The sequence below is a fragment of the Heterodontus francisci genome, chromosome 16 (genome assembly GCF_036365525.1).
Source record: "Heterodontus francisci isolate sHetFra1 chromosome 16, sHetFra1.hap1, whole genome shotgun sequence".
Lineage (NCBI taxonomy): Eukaryota > Metazoa > Chordata > Chondrichthyes > Heterodontiformes > Heterodontidae > Heterodontus > Heterodontus francisci.
This window is the reverse complement of record NC_090386.1, coordinates 26653630-26679580: the sequence shown is the minus strand read 5'-3', so window position 1 is coordinate 26679580 and position 25951 is coordinate 26653630. Positions and strand designations below refer to the sequence as shown.

General features: G+C 46.4%; 1 protein-coding gene across 1 annotated transcript in view; it reads right to left on the bottom strand.

The window, feature by feature from the left end:
- LOC137378246 (lysosomal protective protein-like) overlaps positions 1 to 25951 on the bottom strand; it is a 122473-nt gene that overhangs the window by 16836 nt on the left and 79686 nt on the right. The window contains exons 11-16 of the mRNA XM_068048472.1: positions 21032 to 21187; positions 20096 to 20187; positions 17116 to 17200; positions 8719 to 8810; positions 5567 to 5651; positions 2419 to 2567 (exon numbers count right to left, since the gene is read on the bottom strand). Coding sequence (XP_067904573.1) covers positions 2419 to 2567; positions 5567 to 5651; positions 8719 to 8810; positions 17116 to 17200; positions 20096 to 20187; positions 21032 to 21187 — 659 coding nt within the window. The remainder of the gene's footprint in view (positions 1 to 2418; positions 2568 to 5566; positions 5652 to 8718; positions 8811 to 17115; positions 17201 to 20095; positions 20188 to 21031; positions 21188 to 25951) is intronic.

The following is a 25951-nucleotide window of genomic DNA, read 5'->3' as shown; positions in this document are numbered from 1 at the left end:
CCTGCAAGTCTTTGGCAAATGGGAGGAAACCGGAGCACCCGGAGGAAACCCACGCAGACACAGGGAGAACTTGCAAACTCCACACAGGCAGTACCCAGAATTGAACCCGTGTCGCTGGAGCTGTGAGGCTGCGGTGCTAACCACTGCGCCAATGTGAGGACTAGAATACAAGGGAGCGGAAGTTATGTTACAGCTATACAAAGCCCTGGTTAGACCACACCTGGAGTAGTATGAGCAGTTCTGGGCACCACACCTTAGACAACATATATTGGCCTTGGAGGGAATGCAGCATTAATTTACCAAAATGACAGCTGGACTACAAGGGTTATATTATGAGGAGAGATTAGGGTTGTATTCCCTAGAATTTAGAAAGTTACAGGATGATTTGATTGAAGTTTTCAAGATATTAAGAGGAACTAATGGGGTAAAGAAAGATTTTTTTTCATTGCTTGGGGAGTCTCGGACTGGGGGGGCATAGTCTAAAAACTGGAACCAGACCTTTGAGTGTGAAGTTGGGAAACACTTCTAAATGCAAAGGGTGGTGGAACTCTCTTCTGCAAATGGCAGTTGATGCTAGATCAATTAATTTTAAATCGGAGATTGATAATATCTTTGCTTAACAAAAATTTAATGGATCTGGGGCAAAGGGAGGTATGTGGAGTTCGGTCACAGATCAGCCATAATCTCACTGAATGGTGGAACAGGTTTGAGGAGCTAGATGGCCTCCTCCTGTTCCCAAGTGTTGGACCATCAACACTGCATATCCTCCTCCAGACAACTGTACAGGTTGAATTCAGTATGAGTGATACTAATAATCATTTTCAGACATCAGGAGGGATAAGTGGGAGGGGTGGTATAGTGGTAATATCACAGCTAATATACCAGAGGCCCAGGCTAATGCCCTGGGGGACACAGGTTCAAATCTCACCACCACAGCAGCTGGTGGAGTTTAAATTCAAGTAACTAATTTAAAAAAAATTAATTAATAAAAATCTGGAACTGAAAGCTGGTCTCAGTAATGGTGCCACAAAACTATCATTGATTGCCCTAAAAACCCATCTGGTTCACTAGTGTCCTTTAGGGAAGGAAATCTGTCATCCTTACCTGGTCTGGCCTACATGTGACTGCAGACCCACAACAATGTGGTTGACTCTTAAATGCCCTCTGAAATGGCCCAGGAAGCCACTCAGTTGTCAAGGACAATTAAGGATGGGCAACAAATGCTGGCCTTGCCAGTGACACCCACATCCTGTAAAATAATTTTTAAAAAGTCAGGTTGAGGGGGTGAGTGGGGTGTGGTGCAGTTGTTGGAGGTAAAATGTTTAATTCACTTGGAATAATTGTAGTATGAGCTGGATAATATCACTTTGATATCAGCTCCAGAGCAACAGAAGTGAAAGCGGTGAACGGCAGCCTACCTGAGTCTGTGAAAGGAACAGCACGGCAAGCAAATTCTCAAAATAGGCAAGAATTATTGGATGAAGCATCACTATTCGTGCTATACATGTCACTATTTTAAAAAGCATTTGATAAAATCCCTCAGAAGTGAGTAGTGACCATGGTGAAAGCCCACAGGACCTAGACAACAGCTATAAATTTGGATCAATGGCTGGATAACTACTTCGGTTCCAATGCATGATGGATATTGTAGTATGAATGGACGCTCCCGGAAATCTGTCCCGGGCCCTCACCATTTTCGGTTTATGACTCCAGTGTGGGTTTGCAAAGTAAGGCTGTGAATGAGGCTTTGTTTTGTGGGAAAAGACCGATGCTAAAAGCAGCAGTGACCACACAAAGCCAGATAAACCAGCAGACTAAACTGAACAGGAAAAAGATTTGTGTGCATTACCAAATACTTGTATCCTGTAGCAACAAGTGCCAAGTCAAACAGAATTAATCAGATGTGTAAGCAGATCCAGCATTAGGAGGCAGGAGTGATACTTCAAGATTGGTGAAACAAGATGCAGAATAGAGTTGTCTTCCACATTCTTACAAGAATACAGAGACATTACAAAGGATAGTCATGTCATCATACTGTTTCACCCAGTGCGGCTGTGAGGACACCATCCATATATACAGCTATGTCCCACCCATAGTATGAATGTGAGCACATCATTTATACCATACACACAAATCACTTTGCAATTGCATCTTCTACCAAGACTCTATCCATAACCAGACTTTAGAATGACTAATACTTTTGGAATGACTTGCACCTTGGAGTAATTTATTAAATAAATTGATCCTCACCATCCCAGAAACACAACAAATTGGAGCTCAGCCTTATTACACCCCAAAACAAGCACCCACCCCCAATGTTAAATTACAGCAGGGATGGGCTAGCAAGAGAAATTCTACATCCACACTCTGAATTATGATGCAATTCTATGTGATAAATGTAAGAGACTGGATTTTTACCTGCACATCTCCCATTTCTGCACAAAGGCTGGAATGTGAAGAGCCTTCCGCACCCTCGGGTCATTCAGGTAGCTGCTGCAGGCAGTGGTGTTGGTGCACGGGGGGTCAAGCCGGACATTTCTGTGGCTTTGTTGTACTTCTTGCAGTTTCTAAACAAAATATACCAGAGACAAACACACAGCAAAAGTTCAGTCTGTTCAGTTCAAACAGTAAAAACTTCAAGAATGGTTGAGTTATATATCGATTTAGTTCACCAATTCCTTGCACTGATTCCCACCATCACACCGTTACTAATTTTAGTTCACAATTAGAATAAGGAAACAATGGATATAATTTTCCTTAAATTAGGCAACTATTTCCATCAGGCTCATGATTCCAAAAATCACCTTCCTTGTAGTATTTCTACTTTCTCTGTCTTAACACCCCCTTTGTCTTCTCATTTAATTAAACTTATTTACAGAATCACTTTTCAATCGCGATGCTTCATAGGACTAGCAGGCATCAAGTGGACAGATAAGGGGTCAGTTAGTGGAAGGGACAATTATGGTCAAAAGGAACATGCATCGGAGAGGCTTACAAAGAGGGGGGAGGGAAGATAGCCAGGTAGGGAGGGCTAGGGGGAAGAGTTCTGGGGAAGGTGGCTACAGGGCTCTGCCACAGCTGGAAGGAAGAGGGATATGTGCAGAAAAGACAATGCGTTGTGCTTGAACTGAGGGTTTCTGAGGTAGAGTGCAGCAAGGGTATGGAGCACTTTACATATAAGGATTTAGATGTAAACAGACTGGGTGACATGAAGTTACAGAAGGTGAGTGAGGACCGGGTGACGGGCGTATAAGTCTTAGCATCCAGATTGTTCCACAGTGAGTTCCAGGTGGGTTACAGTATGTCTGGGGAAGGGTAGTCAAGCAGGAAAAATTTGGAGAAAAAAGTTAGACCTGGAGGTGACAAAAATGAATGAATGAAGGTGTCAGTGGTGCTGGGGAAAGGGGTGGGGTAAAGAGAAGTACAGTTGCAAAGGAGCCAGTCACTAAGTCGGACAAGACAGAAGTTGCGTATTTGCAGGTGCAGCTGAGCAAGCAAATGGGGAGGGTGATGCACTCAAGGCCTGAAGGCTCTGCGGGGGTGGGGGTGGGGGAGAGAGCGAGCCAAAGAGATCCTTCTGGCGTTGAGCTGGAGAAACTTCTTCCTTGTTCAGAATTTTAATGTCAGAACGTACAAACTTATAAATATTTTCTTGGTCTTGGGTCATTCCTCCCTCCAGCAGATGGTCACATCACAAACTCTGCCACTGCCATACTTTTAAAATTCCTTTCCTATCTGACCTTGCCTTATTTTAAAATTGCTACCTACTTTGTTCTGTCACAATACACTTCACCCTTCCCCATTAACTGGTGCACTGTACTCTCCTCCTGGCTCCTCTCTCCACATAGCCACTTTGCTATTGGGCCAGTGCCATCAGCTCCTGATGGTTTGTTGTTGCCGGTGGCAATGCCAAACGTGCCAGATTTTCTGTGGCTGAAAGGATTCTGGTATAATTTAAAAGCAGCTTTTACTCCCATTGGCTTGGGTTTTGTCACGCACTCAGACTGAATGCTTGCATTTTCTTTCAAACTATATTTTAGTAAAACTGTTATTTTTAAAAGTACACTAGAACGGGGTGAAAATGGACATGGTCTGAGATGCAAAACCGGTGGGAATGCATTGATCAGCAGTTATGTGGCCTGCCCGATATGCAGATCCATTGACTTCGTCATAACGGGACGTTGTGCAGGGCGTATAACTGGCAGCAAATGAACTTCTGCTTGTTTTATGTCTCGGCCCATGCCCAATTTCGCCCCATCCTCCATTCTATTGTCTTATTTTAATTCAAATGATGAAATCTTCTCTCAAGACCTAGATCTTTTAGTGACAATTGATTGACATGCATAGCCTACTGCTGACTTGCAAGGCAACAGCTGCTTTCCGTCAGTGCCACTGGAGCTATCGACTACACCTAGCTACTCCATAGCTGAACACAGACTCAACTTTAAAAGGCTGCTTTAAACTTTAGCCACTCCATTCCTCATAGGCTCCACAATGCACAATATTTTCTTGTTAGGTACTCAATCAGGACTTCATGTTAACACCTGCACTTTTAGTTATTTTCTTTAAATTCTTTGGTTTTCTTTTGATCCCCTCCTTCCCCGAACAAAGCCATGGGGCATACAGGCTTTCGTACCCCTTAGTTAGCGCTCCTACTCCAGGCAAGTAGAGATAAGCTAACTCAGTGGAGCCCAAGGGACTGAATCTGCCTTGTCTGTACGAGCCAGTTCCACGAGGCAGCGCTGCTACAACACTAACAGGGAGCACTGTCTAAACAGAAACACTCTCTACAACGCTTTTCATATCCGAGTACCAGATTCAACACTGCAAAGACGAGCAAAGAGCAGGGACTCTTATACACTCCCACTTTCTTTGCTCCACCACTGGCTGTGCTTTCAGCTGTCTAGGTCCTACACTCTGGAATTCCCTCACTAAGTCTCTCTGCCTCTCCCTCCTCCTCTACGATGTTCCTTAAAAACTACTTTGACCAATCTTTTGGTCATCTGTCCAAATATCTCCTTACGTGGTTCGATGTAGAGGCCTGCTCAGGTAGGGAATAAAGGACCTGACCTGAGCCCGATGCAGCCCGAGTCCCTCCGATTTAGCCCCGAGCCCGCCCCAACCATCCGTTTACTTACCTTCCTGACACAGAACCTGTGAGAAGCTGTAGCGCATGCATGATGACGTCACAGTGACGTCACTTGCTCACTACGCAAACTCAGTTTTGTCCCGGACTCCCAGCTCAAATAAGTTTTTTTAATTTCAATATTTACCAGCAGAGCACTTACTGTGCGTGTCCGACCCGACCTAGACTCTCCCCGACCCGACCCTGAAAGCCGTACCCGGAAGATAGGCTCGACCCGACCCGAACCCGACACATGTCGTTGGGTCCCGTCGGGTTCGGGTCGGGTAGCAGGCCTCTAGCTCGATGTCAAACTTTGTTGTCTGATTACACTCTGAAGTATCCTGGGATGTTCTATACATTAAAATTGCTAAATAAATGTAAATTGTTGTTGTTGAATTATACACCTAGCCATCACCTTTAGGAAAAGATTAAACAAGTTACCTTCCGCCACCACAGGCTCATTTCATTTTTGGGGAACAAGTTTCCCAAATCACTAATGACCAGCTGCTTCTGGTTCTCATCAAAGCTGTAAAAGATGGAAGAAGAGAGTCACTTGTTGGTTTAAATACTTGACTCAACATATTTTCTCCCACTCTCATGTAACTTGCACCTGACTTAGACAGTAACCCCAAGGGACAACACTGGCAACCTGCTGCTCTTCATTGGTCTATGATGATGGGAGGCATGAATAGCTGAGTGTTGGCCTTGGTTAGGCACACACATAGCGTAGTTTTATTTAAAAAGGAGTATATTCTGGGGGAACGAGGCGAATGCCTCTCAATGCCAGTTTTGGACCCCAAGTTATAGAGGTGAATGCTAAAAGTAGCATGAAAGAAAGAATGAACGTATGTTTATATAACACCTGTCACAACCTCAGGTAGAACCAAAGTACTTCACAGCCAATGAAGTACTTTTGAAATATAGTCACTGTTGTAATGTAGGCAATGCATATAGCCAATTTACACACAGCAAGTAATGACCAGATAATCTCTAGGTGATATTGGTTGAGGGATAAATACTAGCCAGGACACCAGACAGAACTCCTCAGTTCTTCCTCAAAGTAGTGCCATGGGATCTCATCCTCAGTAGTGCACTGGAGTGTCAGCCTAGACTACGTGCTCAAGACTCTGGAGTGGGACTTGAATCCACAACCTTCCGAGAGGCAGCAGTGCTACCCACTGAGCCAAAGCTGACACCTCCAGTGATTCTCTTTCCCCCGCCCCCCCCCCCCCCCCCCCCGCACATCACATAGCTGCCCAGAGTGCACAGATAATGATCAGGACTTTATCAGATCTCAATACCCTCCAGCCCTGCTGTAATTCTTTCCCCCAAAAGGTGTGGATGCTGGGGGTTAATTGAAATTTTCCAAAACAGGTAGATTTTTATTACATAAATTTACATAGATTATACAGGAAAACAGACCAGTCAGGCCACACAATCCATGCCGGCATTTATGTTCCACTTGAGCCAAGGATATCAAGGGATAAAGAAGAATAAAGGCAGGTGAATGGGATCGAGGTGCAGGTCAGTCATGGCCTGAATGTTGGAACAGGCTTGAGGGCCTACACCTATTGCTATGTTCCTCCAGATAAAAGATGGGGATTTAGTGTAATTGGCAGGAAGTGCCTCAGGAACACTGCTCCACCAGAATATTAACTGAAGTGGCAGCAATACAAAAGCAGCTTGTCATGAGATAAAAAGATCAAGTACCACAGAAGACAGACAAATAAAAATGACAAAAATGAGAGAATGCGAGAAAAGGGGAGAGAGATAATTTGGGGTTTTCCCTTGAACAATGCCAGAGGAGATGATTATATTTTACTATGTTACACTGCTACATGGCATAAAGATCCTGTTATTAGAAAATAATGTACCTCTAAATCTGAGGACGTGATAATTCTGAGAAAGCAATTTTAGATTTCACTAATGCACAACTTGGGAGCCTGAAATTTACCAAGTTTACAACTACCCTCTGCCTGACCTTGGCAGGTAACAACCAAATACATTCACCTGGGTTTTCTTATTTAGAGCAGTGCCAGGTCAACAGCTAAACCCCACAACCATGCTCCAGGTCCTAGAATGACCAGAAGTAGTGTCACAGCAGATCAGCTAGTTCATATAAAAACATAAGGGGGAGTATTTTAACCAAGCCCCACCCAGCAGAAAATGCCCTTTGTGACTACCCCCCTCCAATCCTGCTGCTTTCCTGTGAGATCCAATATTCATTTCTTTTTGCATCCAAACTGGTCACTCACTGGAAGGCAGCAAGGTCCTGCTTTAAATATGATCAGGCTCCAATGAAATCATCGGGGCTGGTGGCAGTGTTTATCCCAGGCCTGCGGTGGGGGGGAAACCCCACCCCCATGGATATCCCACTGGGCCAAACCGGTTAGGAAGACAAGGTGGGGACTGAAAGGCTAGGTTCTTTGCCTTATTTTTGTTTTCAAGTGAGTCAAGAGGAACAGGAATGATCCACTGGGCTCCACAAAGAAACCTTGGACCTCCTCTGCCGCAGCTTCCCCTTCCTCCAACTCTACACTTCCCTCTCTCCACCCACTTATCTTAATGCTGGGAACATTTACTTTCAGCAATCAGACTCTTGCTCCTGTTCACTGGCCAGCTAGCACTTCCTACAGCGCGCTGAATTTTATTAGCGCCTCGCTCATCGCGGCAGCATGCTTTGAAGTCAGCGGTCTTCAGACACTGATGCGCCATCGCTGAGATCCCGCAATATTTTGCATGGGGGCTCATTTAAATGGAGGGGACGGAGCAGCTGCCGCTGATGACGTCATAGGGGGCAGCCACTCCGTTCCCAGCAGTGGCGTCCAGCACCACCACACAGGCACCATTTCTAAAGGGCTTCAAGCCCTTCACAAAAATTTGCATCTTTAAAGTAACATTACTTTGGATTTTGTTTTAAAAAAAATTAAAAGCTGGAGGCCCTTTCCCAACCGCTCCTCCCCCCCCACAATGTTTTATTTATTGGCCATCAGGAACATTAACTTTATTCCCACCCCGAACTTTCCCCCCCAACCTCTTCACACTTACCCTTCAACTCCTTCCCACCATCCCCACAGCCAACATCCCCCCCCGCCCTGATAATTTCACTCCTCCCCCCTCCCCACCAGTGTCTCGCTCAGAACTCCAAACAGAGTTCCAAGAGTGTGCGAGTTGTAGCCAGCGGCCGTCATATCAGCGTGGGACAGCTGCCAGGACAAGGTAAGTAGATTTAAATTTATTTGCATCGATTCTAATATTTAAATGAAGGCCCCGTTGCTCGCTGCGCCGAGGCCTCGCCACTGCCAGTAAAATGCGGCGGGGCCTTTTGGGCGTCGGGGGGTCGGCACTCCTGCAAGTATTTTGCGAGCTCCCCCGCCACAACCCCTGGCGTAGAGGGGCTGGTAAAATTCAGCCCAGTGTGTCAGGTAGGAGACTGATGGAGGTCTGGGACATAATCTCCCTGATCTCACCTCCACCTTGGTCCCGCTCTCCATTAATATCGCACCCCCTAATAGCCACCAAGAACCAAATCTTTGACAGGCAGCTTCCGGTCTGCCTCCCCGAACTCAACTCCTGCCCCAATTATTCCTTACCGGATCTCACTAGGCACTCCGCCCACACAATCAGCATATAGGTTGTACGCATTCAGGCCCGAGTACCAGACAATGTTCGACACCTCTTCAACCTGAAAAGACAAGACTTTGTAATCTTCTTTACTCAATTACTGCATTTCAATTTATGTGAACAAAATCAATGAACTCCCCCCTGTCAGTAAGGTATTCTTTAGAGTTTCGAAGAATGAGAGGTCTTTCTTTTGGGCCTCCTTATCTCGAGAGACAATGGATACGCGCCTGGAGGTGGTCAGTGGTTTGTGAAGCAGCGCCTGGAGTGGCTATAAAGGCCAATTCTGGAGTGACAGGCTCTTCCACAGGTGCTGCAGAGAAATTTGTTTGTTGGGGCTGTTGCACAGTTGGCTCTCCCCTTGCGCCTCTGTCTTTTTTCCTGCCAACTACTAAGTCTCTTCGACTCGCCACAATTTAGCCCTGTCTTTATGGCTGCCCGCCAGCTCTGGCGAATGCTGGCAACTGACTCCCACGACTTGTGATCAATGTCACACGATTTCATGTCGCGTTTGCAGACGTCTTTATAACGGAGACATGGACGGCCGGTGGGTCTGATACCAGTGGCGAGCTCGCTGTACAATGTGTCTTTGGGGATCCTGCCATCTTCCATGCGGCTCACATGGCCAAGCCATCTCAAGCGCCGCTGACTCAGTAGTGTGTATAAGCTGGGGATGTTGGCCGCTTCAAGGACTTCTGTGTTGGAGATATAGTCCTGCCACCTGATGCCAAGTATTCTCCGAAGGCAGCGAAGATGGAATGAATTGAGACGTCGCTCTTGGCTGGCATACGTTGTCCAGGCCTCGCTGCCGTAGAGCAAGGTACTGAGGACACAGGCCTGATACACTCGGACTTTTGTGTTCCGTGTCAGTGCGCCATTTTCCCACACTCTCTTGGCCAGTCTGAACATAGCAGTGGAAGCCTTACCCATGCGCTTGTTGATTTCTGCATCTAGAGACAGGTTACTGGTGATAGTTGAGCCTAGGTAGGTGAACTCTTGAACCACTTCCAGAGCGTGGTCGCCAATATTGATGGATGGAGCATTTCTGACATCCTGCCCCATGATGTTCGTTTTCTTGAGGCTGATGGTTAGGCCAAATTCATTGCAGGCAGACGCAAACCTGTCGATGAGACTCTGCAGGCATTCTTCAGTGTGAGATGTTAAAGCAGCATCGTCAGCAAAGAGGAGTTCTCTGATGAGGACTTTCCGTACTTTGGACTTCGCTCTTAGACGGGCAAGGTTGAACAACCTGCCCCCTGATCTTGTGTGGAGGAAAATTCCTTCTTCAGAGGATTTGAACGCATGTGAAAGCAGCAGGGAGAAGAAAATCCCAAAAAGTGTGGGTGCGAGAACACAGCCCTGTTTCACACCACTCAGGATAGGAAAGGGCTCTGATGAGGAGCCACCATGTTGAATTGTGCCTTTCATATTGTCATGGAATGAGGTGATGATACTTAGTAGCTTTGGTGGACATCCGATCTTTTCTAGTAGTCTGAAGAGACCACGTCTGCTGACGAGGTCAAAGGCTTTGGTGAGATCAATGAAAGCAATGTAGAGGGGCATCTGTTGTTCACGGCATTTCTCCTGTATCTGACGAAGGGAGAACAGCATGTCAATAGTCGATCTCTCTGCACGAAAGCCACACTGTGCCTCAGGGTAGACGCGCTCGGCCAGCTTCTGGAGCCTGTTCAGAGCGACTCGAGCAAAGACTTTCCCCACTATGCTGAGCAGGGAGATTCCACGGTAGTTGTTGCAGTCACCGCGGTCACCTTTGTTTTTATAGAGGGTGATGATGTTGGCATCGCGCATGTCCTGGGGTACTGCTCCCTCGTCCCAGCACAGGCATAGCAGTTCATGTAGTGCTGAGAGTATAGCAGGCTTGGCACTCTTGATTATTTCAGGGGTAATGCTGTCCTTCCCAGGGGCTTTTCCGCTGGCTAGGGAATCAATGGCATCACTGAGTTCCGATTTGGTTGGCTGTATGTCCAGCTCATCCATGACTGGTAGAGGCTGGGCTGCATTGAGGGCAGTCTCAGTGACAGCATTCTCCCTGGAGTACAGTTCTAGGTAGTGCTCAACCCAGCGGTCCATCTGTTTGCGTTGGTCAGTGATTATGTCCCCCGATTTAGATTTGAGGGGGGTGATCTTCTTGATGGTTGGCCCAAGAGCTCTCTTCATGCCATCATACATTCCTCTGATGTTTCCGGTGTCTGAGGCCAGCTGAATATGGCTGCATAGGTGTTGCCAGTAGTCGTTTGCGCAACGCCTAGCTGTTCTTTGTGCAGTACTTCTGGCTGCTTTAAGTGCTGCGGATGTTAAATCGCTGGGGGCTTTCTTGTAGTTCAAAAGTGCAATGCGCTTAGCGGCTATGACAGGTTCCAGCTCTTCATTATGAGATTGAAACCAGTCTGCATTTCTCTTCGCACTTTTGCCGTAGGTGGTCAAAGCTGACTCATAGATGGCGTCTCTGATGTGGGCCCACTTGGTCTCAGCATCCCCTGTGGGAGTGTTTTGAAGGGCTGTTACAAGTGAATTTAGAAATTTTTGTAACAGCTGTGGGTGAGAAATTCTGCTCGTGTTGATGCGCGGGTGGCCCTTCTGCTTGGAATGATGCAACTTCTTTGGTCTGAGTCTAACCTTGCTGCACACCAGGGAGTGGTCGGTGTCGCAGTCCGCACTGTGGAAGCTGCGTGTGATTTGAACACTGTTTAAGGCGGCTCGCCTTGTGACAATGAGGTCTAGCTGGTGCCAACGACGTGATCTTGGGTGCCTCCATGAAACCTGGTGACAGGGTTTAGTGTGAAAGAACGAGTTGGTGATGCAGAGGTTATGATAGGTACACAACTCAAGCAGTCTCTGCCCGTTCTCATTCATCCTTCCAATGCCATAGCGCCCAAGGCAGGAGGGCCATGAGTCATGGTCGGCCCCAACCCTGGCATTAAAGTCCCCCAGCAGGAATAGGTGTTCGGTGTTGGGGATGCTGCTAATGATGTCATGGAGTTGTTCATAGAACTGGTCTTTAGCTTCAGGTGCGGAACAGAGTGTTGGAGCATAGATGCTGAGTAGGTGTACTGGACCAGAGGTGGTGAGCAGTCGGATGGACAGTATGCGTTCCGAGCCATTTGAGGGAGGCTCTATCATGCTGAGCAAGGAGTTTCTGATGGCGAAGCCCACTCCATGCTGTCTTGGTTCTTCAGGATCCCTGCCCTGCCAGAAGAAGGTGTAGTCTTGCTCTGCTAGAGAGCCACTCGCGGGGAGGCGAGTCTCCTGAAGTGCTGCAATGTCCACATTGAGTCTACTGAGCTCGTTGTTAATGATGGCGGTCTTCCGAGAATCGTTGATTTGTGTAAGGTCTTCCGACAGGCCAGGACACATAGTTCTGACGTTCCAGCTTGCAAAGCGAAGGGCTGGTACCTTCTTTCCTTTTTTCATGTTGTTTGGTGCGGTGTATCAGTCCACCTTTCGGGCAATGACCCTGAGCTCCAAGCACCCATTGAAGCAGGCAGACTGTGGCGGGACAGAACCTTATTGACCGGGGGCTGCCCGGTTTGAGGCGGGCAGTAGCTGTCCAGTGAGGTGCAATGACCTCTCCCACCGACAAAGGCAACCCGTGGCGCCCAGTTTCTACGCCAATTTATCTGGACTTATAACCCGTAACTGCTGCCTTCCGTGTTGTTTCAGTCGCTGTGAGGCAACTATGGAGTGACCTCTCCATGGCGCATGCCTGGGCAAATTTATGGAGGTTGAGAGTTGCCCAGTCGTCAAAACCCCCCTCTCGGCCTTTCTGGTGGGGTCCAAAGGAGTGCAGGACACGACGTTTGGCACCAGTTTGGCTGCAGGAACTGCCGGAAACATGCCAAAGGTGACACATGACCGCCTACGGGGTTCCGCTCCGGATTTTCTGTTAGGGTTTACTCCCTTAGCCTTGGTCTCTCCCGAGACGCCCACAAGGCAGTGGGGTTGTTGGGGCCCCTACACAGGTGTAGGATGGTGCCGGTGGGAGGAGGGGATGCAAGGGGGAGGGGTAGAGGGAGGGGGTGGGGGGGGGTGCAGGGGAAGGGGGTGCGGGGGGGGGGGCGGGCTGGGACGGGGTTGTGAGGGGGTGAGCTGAGAGGGTGGAGCAGGGAAGGGGACGGGGGTGGGGGGGGGGGTAAAGGGGGGGGGAGGGGGGGTGGAATCTGGTGCAGGTAATAAGCCATTTCCTCAGTGCCCACCATCGACGTCCGGAAAGTTCATCTACGTCCTTCGGGAGGTGAAGCATCATTTGGCAGTGAACAAAATCAATGAACTCCCCCCTGTCAGTAAGGTATTCTTTAGAGTTTCGAAGAATGAGAGGTGATCTCACTGAAATCTACAAAATACTTAAAGGGACAGACAGGGTAGATGCAGCTAAGATGTTTCCCTGGTTGGGGAGTCTAGAACCAGGGGACACAATTTCAAAATAAGGGGGAAGCCACTTAGGACAGAGATGAGGAGAAATTTCTTTACTCAGAGGGTTGTGAATCTTTGGAATTCTCTACCCCAGAGGGCTGTGGAAGCTCAGTCATTGAGTATGTTTAAAGCAGAGATTGACAGATGTCAAAATACAAATGATATAAGGGGACATGAGGATAGTGTGGGGGGCAAAAGGCACTGAAGTGGATGATCAGCCACGATCATATCAAAGGCAGGGCAGGCTCGATGGGCTGAATGGCCTGCTCCTGCTATGTTCCCATTACATTCCAATATAGTGTATGCACTTCCTCCCTCCCTGGTTTATCCCTTCTAGTGATGCTAACTAATCTCCAGCAACTGTATCACCATAGAATTGGGACAATCATGCTGCAGACAACCACAGGCACTGTTACTGCTTTGCAGTGAATTATTATTGGTAATATAGAGTACAAAAGCAAGGAAGTAATGTTAAACCTTCATAAAACACTGGTTAGGCCTCAGTTGGTGTATTGTGTTCGATTCTGGACACATTCAGAGTGTGCAGAGGAGGTCGACTAGGATGATAACAGGGATGAGGAACTTCAGTTATGTGGAGAGACTGGGGAAACAGGTATGATTCTCCTTAGAGCAGAGAAGGTTAAGGGGAGATTTTAGTGAGGTGCTCAAAATTATGAATGATTTTGATAAAGTAATTAAGGAGAAACTGTTTCCAGTGGCAGAAAGTAACCAGAGGGCACAGATTTAAGATAATAGGCACAAAGAACCAGCTGGGAGATAAGGATAATATTTTCCCCATTCATTTTAATGGTCTGGAATGTACTGTCAGAAAGAGTGGGGGAAGCAGATTCAACAATAACTTTCAAAAGGGAATTGTATAAATACTTGGAAAGAAAAACTGTGCAAGGCTAAGGGAAAGGACAGGGGAGTGGGACTAAGCCGACAGCTTTTTCAAAGGCCAGCACAGCATGCTGGGCCGAGAAGTCTCCTTCTGGGCTTTATGATTCCATGATTCTAAATGTCGAACAAGGTCAAATTAAGGCCAAGACTGAAATGGTCATGGTTCTTACCCTGGCTACAATGCGTGGAGTGGAATGCAGATCCACCCAGCAAAGTATCTACCCGCTTGTGCAAAAGTTGAAAGACAAGCAGAGATGAAGGAGGATATGTGGTGTAACTGGCTCGCCCATCCCTCTGAACCTCCACTTAGTTTCCAAATCCCTCAGGTGGCTAACTTTACACTGGTATTGATCACTGTGTGAAGTAGCACTTCCCAAAATTGGTCCTGAACTTGGCCTTCAGCATTCTCATTGCATCCCTTAGTCCTACATTCATGTTAACTTAAAACAAAGCTCTATAAAAGATATTTCTAAGGTCTCCTCTCATTCACCACTTTCAAGAATAAAAAGTCAGTATTTTTTTTAAACCTTTTGACATAACTAAAGTTCTCTAACACCATGCCTTGTGGCCTTTCTCTGTATACTCCAGAAGCCTGCATATTTCCCTTGTGCTTTTGTGACCAGAGCTGAAATCAGTATTCAAAGGCTGCCCCTCGGCCCACCCCGGCCTAACCCGCAGACCCTCAGTACCCCCCGGCCTCACTCGCAGCCCCTTGGCACCCCCCCCCCCCCCCCCAACTTAACCTGCAGACCCTCGGCCCGCCCCGGACTAACCCGACACCCCTCAACCTGCCCCAGCATGACCCGCAGCCACTCGGCCCGACCCGGCCTGACCCGCTATCTCTTAGCCAGCCCCAGCCCTACGTCTAGTCATCAACCTCCCTCCCTTACTCATTCCGACCTTGTCCACATGATCAGCCTTGGCAGCAGATCCATTCACAACAGTTAAAAATTGATCAAGCAGAGAATCACAGAAAATAAACAAGTCTGAGGACATGCAATAAACACATGGGGTTTTGAAAGGGAGAATAAGGAGAAACTGCTTTCACAGCAGGAGGGTCAGAAACCAGAGGACACAAATTGAAGATAATTGGCAAAGAACCAGGGATAGGATGAGAAGTTTAATTTATTCATGCGGCAAATTGTTATGATCTTGAATACATTGACTGCAGGATTCAATAGTAATTTTCGGAAGGGAATTGGATATATACTTGAGAAGGAAAAATCTGCAGGGCTATCACGAAAGAGCAGGGAGTGGGAATAATTGGATAGCTCTTTCAAAGAGCCAGTACAATCACAATGGACCAAATGGCTTCCTTTTTTGCCTTGTGGCTAACGAGAGAATATAAGGATAATATTACATAAGAGGCTGACAATATTGCCAGAAGACATAGTAGGTCTAAGGATTGGGAGGGCTTTAAAATCACCAAAGGATGACCAAAAAAACTGATAAAGAGGGAGCAGAATATGACAGAAAATGAGCAAGAAACAGAAGAGCAAATTGTAAGAGCTTCTACAAGTATTTAAAAATAGAAGAGATTAGCACAAGTCAACCTGGGTCCCTTACAGGCAGACACAAGAGAAATTACAACGGAGAATAAGGAGACAACTATTTTGTATCTGTCTTCATAGTAGAAGACACAAAAAAAACAGGAATTGTAGGGAATCAAGGGTCTAAAGAGACCGTGGAACTTAAAGTAATTATTAGCAAAGAAAAGTAGTACTGGAGAAATTAATGGGACTAAAAGCTGACAATTTCCCTCGACCTGATGGCCTTTACCCCAGGGTTTTAAAAGAGGTGGCTATCGAGGTACTGGATACAATGGTTCTGATCTTCCAGAATTCCCAAGGTTCTGAAATTGTCCCAATAGATTGGAAGCTAGCAAATGTAACACAGCTATTCAAAGAGTGAGCGAGAAAACGGGGAACTACAGGCCAGTTAACCTGACATCAGTAGGTGGGAAAGCGCTAAAATCTATTATTAAGGATGTAGTAACAGGGCACTTAGAAAATTGTAATATGGTTGGGCAGAGTCAACACAGTTTTATGAAAGGGAAATCATGTTTGACAAATCTAATAGAGGTTTTCGAGGTTTTAACTAGCAGGGTAGATATTGGGGTGGGGGGAAAATCAGTGATAGTGGTCCATTCCAATTTTTGTAAAGCATTCAATAAGGTGCCACAAGAGAGCTGTTACATAAGATTAGAGCTCATGGGATTGGCGATACTATCTTAGCATGGATTGAGGCTCGGATCAAGGTTGTAAAAAGTATGATGCTGCAAGGATCAGTGCTGGGCCTCAGCTATTTGCAATCTGTATCAATGATTTGGAATGAGGACATCAAGTGTCCTATTATCCAAGTTTGTTGACAATACAAAGTTCGATGGGATTGTAAGCTGTGAAGAGGACACAAAGTGGCTGCAATGAAATATAGACTGGCTAAGTGATTGGGCAAGATGATGGAGATGGAGCATAATGTGGGGAAATGTGAAATTATCCACTGTGGTCAGAAGAACAAAAGAGGCACCAGATTGATTCCTGGGATGAGAGGATTACCCTATGAGGAGAGATTGAGCAGAATGGGCTGATATTCTTTAGCGTTTAGAAGAATGAGAGATGATCTCATTAAAATGTATAAAATTCTGAAAGGCTGTTTCCAATGGCTGAAGCGTCTAGAGCTAGGGGGTCTTAGCTAGGTAAAGGGTTGTCCATTTAGGACTGAGATGAGGAGAAATTTCATCATAGGATTGTGAATCTCTGGAATTCTCTGCCCCAGAGGACGGTGGATGCTCGATCATAGAGTACATTCGAAACTGAGAGTGATAGATTTTTGGGCACTAAGGGAATCAAGGGATATGAGGATAGGGCAGGAAAGTGATCAGCCATGATCTTATTGAATGGTAGAGCAAGCCTGAGGCTGTATGGCCTCCTCCCGCTCCTATTGCTTATGTTAAGTTCTTCTGATTCTATGGAACTCAAGGGGCAGAGGGAAGGGCAGGTTCTGAAATGATTGGAGCGAACGTACAAAGCAATACTCACCCTAAACTGACAGTTCTTATCCTTATTGTTGTGAAAGTTGCATTTGCCTTCTGAACAGCAGAACGTCTGGAGATCTGACCACAGTCTAAAAAAAAAATTGTAGACAGCAATTTGAATATAGACCCAGACTCTGCTAAGTGTAATATAACAGAAAAGGCTGGAAATATCCAGATGTGTGGAGAGAGAGAGTCAACGTTTCAGGTATGTGACCTCTCAGCCAACTAGGAAAAGCTAGAGATGTAATGGGTTTTGAGCGAGTGGAAGGGAGAGGCTGAAAAAAACAAAAGGGAAGCTCTGTGATAGGGCAGCAGGCAGCAGTGGTGCAAGGCCAAAGGCAGTGGTAATGGGCCAAGTAAAGAAACAAAAGATGTGTCAAGAGGAGGTGTAAATGGCAGGATAATGAATAGCTGCTGTCCGAAAACAAAGTGAAGGAAACAAAAGGGAAGCAAGAGAAAAAAACCAAACCAGCAAAGAAACATGAAACAAATCGGCGGGGACAGAGGTTATGATCTAAAATTGTTGAACGCAATATTGAGTCCAGAAGGCTGTAAGGGGCCCAGTCGAAAGATGAGATGCTGTTCTCAGTATGTGTTGAACTTCACTGAAACACTGTCAAATGCCAAGATCAGAAAAAGTCAGAGTGAGAGAAAGTTGGAGAATTAAAATGACAAGCAAGAGGAAGCTGGGGGTCAGGCTTGCAGCCTCAACAGACGTGTTCCACAAAGTGGTCACCTAGTCTGCGTTTGGTCTCCCTAAAGTAGAGAGCACATGTTGAGTAGTGAATACAATATACAAAATTGAAACAAGTACAATCGCTGTTTCATCTGGAAGGAGTGTTTGGGGCCCTGGTCAGTGAGAAGGCAGGAGGTAAAAGGGCAGGTGTTGCATCTCCTGTACTTGCATGGAAAGTGCCATAGGAAAAGGGAGCAGGTGTTAGGGGTAAATGAGGAATGGACCAGGGTGTCGAGGAGGGAAGGGTCCCTTTGGAATGCTGAAAGGGGAGGGGAAGATGTATTTAGTGGTGACATCCTGCTGGAGGTGGTGGATCTGGCAGAGAATGATGTGTTAAATACAGAGGTTGGTGGGTTGGAAGGTGAGGATGGGAGGGGGCGGAGGGGACGGGATGAGAGCAGAAGTGCAGGAAATGGGTCTGACATGATTGGAGACCCTGTCAACCATGGTGGGGGGGGGTGGGGGGTCATGTGGGGAAATCCTAGGTTGAGGGAAAAGGAAGATATATCAGAAGTGCTGGTGTGGAAGCCTGCATCATTGGAATAGATGTGCCAGAGAAACTGGAGAATAGAATGGAGTCCTTACAGGAGGCAGGGTGTGAGGAAGTGTAGTCGAGGTAACTATGGGAGTTGGTGGCTTATAGTGAATTTTGGTTGATAGCCTATATATTGAAATGGAGACAGAAAAGTCAAGGAAGGGAAGGGAAGAGTCGGAGTTAGACCATGAATGTGAGAGAAGACTGGAAACTGAAAACAAAGGCAATGAAATTTTCCAGTTCAGGGCGAGAGCAGGAAGCGGCACCCATACAGTCATTAATATACAGAAAAAGGGGTGAGGGAGGGCGCCCCCACCCCCAAGTAGGACTGGAACAAGGAATGTTCCACATATCCCATAAAAAGGCAGGCATAGCTGGGACCTAGGCAGGTACCCATACCAACACCTTATATTTGGAGGAATGAGTGGAGATGAAGGAGAAGTTGGGTGGCACACAGCGCAGTGGTTAGCACCGCAGCCTCACAGCTCCAGCGACCCGGGTTCGATTCTGGGTACGGCCTGTGTGGGGTTTGCAAGTTCTCCCTGTGACCGCGTGGGTTTCCGCCAGGTGCTCCGGTTTCCTCCCACAGCCAAAGACTTGCAGGTTGATAGGTAAATTGGCCATTGTAAATTGCCCCTAGTATAGGTAGGGGAATTAAGGGAAGGTGGGGATGTGGTAGGAACATGGGATTAATGTAGTATTAGTATAAATGGGTGGTTGATGGTTGGCACAGACTTGGTGGGCCGAAGGGCCTATTTCAGTGCTGTATCTCTAAAAGAAAAGTTGTTGTTCAATGTGAGAACAAGTTCAGCCAGACAGAGAAGGGTGGTGGTGGATGGGGACTGATTGGGTCTCCCTTCAGGGAAGAAAGAAGTCTCAGATCATTCTGGTGGAGATGGAGATGTACAGGGATTGGGCATCCATAGTGAAAAGGAGTTGGTTAAAGGCCAGGAAACTGCTAAAGTGGTGGAGAACATTGGAAGAGCCACTGATAATAGGAAGAGGCTGGAGAAGGGGAGGAAAAAAAATACCCGACAGGAAGAAATCAGTTCAGTAGGGCTGGAACAGGCTGAAACAATGGACCTACCAGTTCTGAGTTCCGTTTGTGGATCTTGTGGAAGGAGGTAGAAGCAGGCGAGGTGGGGTTAGGAAACTATGAAGTTGGAGGCTCTGGAGGGAAGATCTCGAAATGAGGTCAATGACAGCCTTAGAAACAATGGCCTCATGTTCATAGACTAGGGGAAGGTAGGTGGTGTCAAAATTGGCATCCAGCCTTAAAAGTAATGTTCAGCTTGCCAAACAACAGCAACAGCCTTGTCAGCAGGTTTGATGACAATGTTAGGATTGCACCCGACAGAGCAGAGTCCTGCAAGTTCCAGCGTTTCCATTTCTGACAAAGGATCATCAACCTGAAACATTAACTGTTTCTCTCTCCACAGTTGCCGCCTGTGTATTTCCAGCATTTTATGTTTTACCCCAATACACTTACCTGCTGGTCAGCTTCAGCCTCGTGAAGCAGGCTTCCAGCTTGAAAGTCTGCCTCCAGCCTGTCAATCAGGCTGCCTGTGAACGGCAACCCGATAGAAAAACAAAATTTAGCAGGACATTTGGGAAACCTGCCCTCCCAGGTATCCTGACCTCACAACAGCAACCCCCTCCCACACGGAACGCGACTCTAGGCTAAAATCCAGGCCAATGAATTGTGCTACTTACGTGGATCTCAACAGTCCATGGTAGTAAGCAAAGTAAACCAAAGAGTTATCGTTGTATTCCCAGCTGGATAATCCATTTCCAACTGCCATTCCCTGAAAGAGCAGCAACATTATTATGGCACACAGGATCCAGGGTCGGCTAGTCCCCATTCAATTCAATAATGGCTGATTTACCCTTCAACTAGGCCCTGTATCCTTCTAGTAGGACGCACGAGGAATTACCACAGCCAAAGAAAACACTGGAAATAATAATGACAAAGATAATTTCTGGGTTTTCCCTAATTATGTAAAAAAAGAGACTTTATGCATTTGACCTAAGGATGTCCCAAAGTGCCTTACAGCCAATGAAGTACTTTTGAAGTGTAGTCACTGTTATAAAACAGGAAACGTTAATCAATTTGCACACAGCAAGCTCCCCACAAACAGCATTGAGCAGATAATCTGCTTTTTAAATGATGTCTGTTGAGGGATAAATATTGGGTATTGACAACTCTACCGCTCTTATACGAATAGTGCCACGGGATCTTTCCATCCACCCAAGGGGGCAGACGGGACTCTGGTTTAACATTTCATCCAAAAGACAGCATTCCCTCAGTACGTGTGTACAAGCCCCATTCCTCTCCCTCCTAGCAGTATTCCCAAATCCTCTCTTCCTCCATTACATCAGCAGACAACACCTTCATGCAGCTATGATTCTCCGAAGGCAAAATACTACAGATGTTGGAAATCTGAAATATAAACAGAAAATGCTGGAAATGTTCAGCAGCTCAGAAATCATTTATGGAGAGAGAACGAGAGTTAAAATTTCAGGTCAGTGACCTGTCACCTGACAAAAGATTACAGACCTGTTAACATGAACTCTGTTTCTCTCCCCACAGATGCTGCCCGACGAGTTTTCCGACATTTCCTACATGATTCTTCATTGTTTGACTCCTACCTTAAAATAGATGCTACGATCAGTCATGACATGCTCCGCCAGTGTTGGCACATAGATTCCTCCGTAACTTTCTCCGGTGATATAGAATTCATTCTTACTGTATTCCGGGAACAGTTGAAAGAACTCCTTAACAGCCAGGTAATTATTGAATGAAACCTGGGAGGAGGAGGAGGAGGAGGAGGAAGAGGGAGTGAAAGTGAAAGAAAGAGAAATTTTCAACAGATATAAAAACAGGAGTAACATTCATTTCAACAAGCACTAAAGATTTTTAATTCTTTCATGGGATGTGGGCGTCGCTGGCAAGGCCAGCATTTATTGTCCATCCCTAATTACCCTTGAGAAGGTGGTGGTGAACTGCCTTCTTGAACCGCTGCAGTCTATCTGGTGTAGGTACACCCACAGTGCTGTTCGGAAGGGAGTTCCAGGATTTTGATCTAGCGACAGTGAAGGAATGGCGATATAGTTCCAAGTCAGAATGGTATATGACCTGGAGCAGAACTTGCAGGTGGTGGTCATAGAGTCGTAGAGTTATACAGCACAGAAACAGGCCCTTCGGCCCATCATGTCTGTGCCGGATATCAAGCACCTATCTATTCTAATCCCATTTTCCAGCACTTGTATGCTATGGCGTTTCAAGTGCTCATCTAAATACTTCTTAAATATTGTGAGGGTTCCTGCCTCTACCAAACCTTCAGGCAGCGTGTTCCAGATTCCAACCATCCTCTGGGTGAAAAAAGTTTTCCTCAAATCCCCTCTAAACCTCCTGCCCCTTACCTTAAATCTATGCCCCCTGGTTATTAACACCTCCGCTAAGCGAAAAAGTTTCTATCTACCCTATCTATGCCCCTCATAATTTTGTATACCTATATCAGGTCCCCCCTCAGCCTTCTCCAAGGAAAACAACCCTAGCCTATCCAGTCTCTCTTCATAGCTGAAATGCTCCAGCCCAGGCAACATCCTAGTGAATCTCCTCTGCACCCTCTCCAGTGCAATCACATCCTTCCTATAGTGTGGCGACCAGAACTGTACACAGTACTCCAGCTGTGGCCTAACCACCTTATCTATCTGTGTTGCTGCCTTCAGTGATCTATGGACAAGTACACCAAGGTCCCCATGACCCTCTGTACTTCCTAGGGTCCTACCATCCATTGTATATTCCCTTGCCTTATTGGACCTCCCAAAATGCATCACCTCACACTGCTCAGGATTAAATTCCATTTGCTACAGTCCATCTTCCCAGCCCATCTATATCATCCTGTAGTCTAAGGCTTTCCTCCTCACTATTTACAACACCAATTTTCATGTCATCAGCGAACTTACTGATCATACCTATATTCACATCTAAATCATCAATGTACACCACAAACAGCAAGGGTCCCAGCACCAATTCCTGCGGTACACCACTAGTCACAGGCTTGCAATCACAAACACAACCCTCAACCATCATACTCTGCCTCCTGCCACTAAGCCAATTTTGGATCCAATTTGCCAAATTGCCCTGGATCCCATAGGTTCTTACCTTCTTGACCAATCTCCCACGCGGGACCTTATCAAAAGCCTTACTGAAGTCCATGTAGACTACATCAACTGCTTTACCCTCATCTACTCACCTTGACACCTCCTCGAAAAATTCAATCAAATTTGTTCGACATGATCTCCCCCTGAAAAAGCCATGCTGACTATCCTTGATTGATCCCCGTCTCTCCAAGTAGAGATTAATCCTGTCCCTCAGAATTTTTTCCAATAGTTTCCCTACCACTGATGTTAGCCTCACTGGCCTGTAATTACCTGGTTTATCCCTGCTACCTCTCCTGTGGCCAGAGAGGATATGAAAATTTGTGTCAGAGCCCCTGCTATCTCCTCCCTTGCCTCACATAACAGCCTGGGATACATCTCATCTGGCCTGGGAATATATCCACTTTTAAGCCCTCAAACTGCTAATACCTCCTCCCTTTCAATGCTAATTTGTTCAAGTATATCACAATCCCCCTTCCTGATCTCTACACCTACATCTTCCTTCTCCATAGTGAACACAGATGAAAAGTAATGATTTAATACATCACTTATCTCCTCTGGTTCCACACATAGATTGCCACTTTGGTCCCTAATGGGCCCTACTCTTTCCCTGGTTATCCACTTGCCCTTAATATACTTATAAAACACCTTGGGAATTTCCTTTATCTCGCCCGCCAGTGTTTTTTCATGTCCCCTCTTTGCTCTCCTAATTTCTTTTCTCAGTACCCCCCTACACTTTCTATACTCCTCTAGGGCCTCTGCTGTTTTCAACCCTCTGAATCTGCCATAAGCCTCCTTTTTTTTCCCCTTATTCAACCCTCTATATCCCTTGACATCCAGGGTTCCCTGTACTTGTTGGTCCTACCCTTCACCTTTATGGGAACATGTTGGCCCTGAACTCTATTTCCTTTTTGAATGACTCCCACTGGTCTGATATGGACTTTCCTACAAGTAGCTGCTCCCAGTACACTTTGGCCAGATCATGTTTTATCATATTGAAATCGGCCTTCCTCCCAATTCAGTACCTTTATTTCCAGTCCATTTTTGTCCTTTTCCATAATACCTTAAATCTTAGAGTTATGGTCACTATCCCTAAAAATGTTTCCCCACTGACACTTTTATCACTTGTCCAGCTTCATTCCCTAAGATTAGATCCAGTACCGCCTCTTCTATTATTGCACTATGTGCTGCATCAAAAAGCTCTCCTGGATGCACTTTAAGAATTCCACCCCCTTTAAGCCTTTTGCACAAAGGCTATCCCAGTTAATATTGGGGACGTTAAAATCCCCTATTATTTTTACACCTCTGAGATTTGCCTACATATCTGCTCCTCTACCTCTCCCTGACTGTTTGGAGGCCTGTAGTACACTCCCAGCGAAGTAATTGCCCCCTTTTTGTTTTTAAGTTCTACCCATATGGCCTCATTTGAAGAAGCTTCTAAAATATCATCCTTCCTTACTGCAGTAATTGACTCCTTGATCAACAGTACAATGCCACCTCCTCTTTTACACCCTCCCGTCACACCTGTAGATCCTATACCCTGGAATATCGAGCTGCCAGTCCTGCCCTTCCCTCAACCATGTCTCTGTGATAGCAATAATAATATATTCCCATGTGTTCAGCAACATCCTCAACTCATCTGCCTTACTGGTAAGACTCCTTGCGTTGAAATACATGCAATCCAGCCTCGCATTATTCGCTTGTGCCTTAACAGGTCTATATTTGCTCTGCCTTCCAGACTGACATAGTTTCTCTTCTATATTTGGCTGTGCATCACCCCTTACTGTATCTCCACTCTGTATCCCATCCCCACTACAGCACTAGCAAACCTCTCTTCAAGGATGTTGGTCCCATTCCAGTTCAGGTTCAACCCGTCTGACTTGTACAGGTCCCACCTTGGTTAGAAACTTTTTGCTCAACCCCTAGTCATCACTAAGCAAGTCATCCTTACGATCATGTCCCACTCTTCACTGGTTGTTCGCCTTCTCCGAAATCATCGACCCAGTGATCCAGGAAACTAAAGCCCTCCCTCCTGCACCATCTCCTCAGCCATGCATTCATCTGCTCTATCCTCCTATTCCTATACTCACTAGCACATGGCACCAGGAGTAATCCAGAAATTACAACCTTCGAGGTCCTGCTTTTTAATCAGCTACCTAGCTCCCTAAATTCTTCTTGCAGGACATCCCTCTTTCTACCTTTGTTATTGGTACCAATGTGAACTACAACCTCTGACTGTTCACCCTTCCCCTTCAGAATGTCCTGCAGCCGCTCCATGACATCCTTGTCCTTAGCACCAGGGAGGCAACATACCATCCTGGAGTCACGTTTGCAGCCATAGAAACACTTATCTGTACCCCTTACAATAGAATCCCCTATCACTATTGCTCTCCCACTCTTTTTCCTCCCCTCCTGTGCAGCTGTGCCACCCATGGTGCCAAAGACTTAGCTCTTGCTGCATTCCTGAGAAGCTATCTCCCTCAACAGTATCCATAGTGGAAAATCCGTTAGATAGGGAGATGGACCCAGGGGACTCCTGCACTACCTGCCTAGTTCTTCTACTCTGCCTGGCGGTCACCCATTCCCTTTCTGCCTGAGCAGTCTTTACCTGCGGTGTGACCACTTCCCTGTATGTGCTATCCATGATGATCTCAGCCTCGCAGATGCTCCACAGTGTCCCCAGCCACCACTCCAGATCCGGAATGTGGATTTCGAGTAGCTGCAGCTAGAGACACTTCCTGCACACGTGTTCACCCTGGACACTGGAAGTGTCCCTGATTTCGCACATTGCACAGGAGGAGCACTCCATCCTGCCAAGCTACCCTGCCATAACTTACCCTTAATTTACTCAAAAATTAAAGATTTACACTATGGACCTCGATTCCCTAAAAAACACGACTTACTATATAAAAAAAACTGCAGACCTTATCCTTCTCTTTACTTTAGTTACTAACCCAGCTTACCTGTATACTCACCCCAGCGGCTCTCTGTTTCCTTGCACGCTCTGTTGATTGTGACATCACTCTGATGTCACTTTGATATTTCCCCAGCTCTGCTCCCACTGTGTTTTCTTTCTCTCTCTCTCTGGTCTCCAACTCTGTTCCTTTTGGTGTGATTTTTAAAGCTCTGCTCCCGCTGTGTTTTCTCTCTCTCACTCTCCCACATGGTGTTCCCATGTGTCTGCTGCCCTTGTCTTTCTAGGTGAAAGAGGTCACAGGTTTGGAAGCTGCTGTCAAAGGAGCCTTGGTGAGTTGCTGAATTGCACCGTGTAGATGGTACACATTGCTGCCACTGTGTATTGGTGGTGGAGGGAGTAAATGTTTAAGGTTGTGGATGGGGTGCCAATCAAGTGGGCTACTTTGCCCTGGTTGGTGTCGAGCGCCCTGAGTGTTGTTGGAGCTGCAC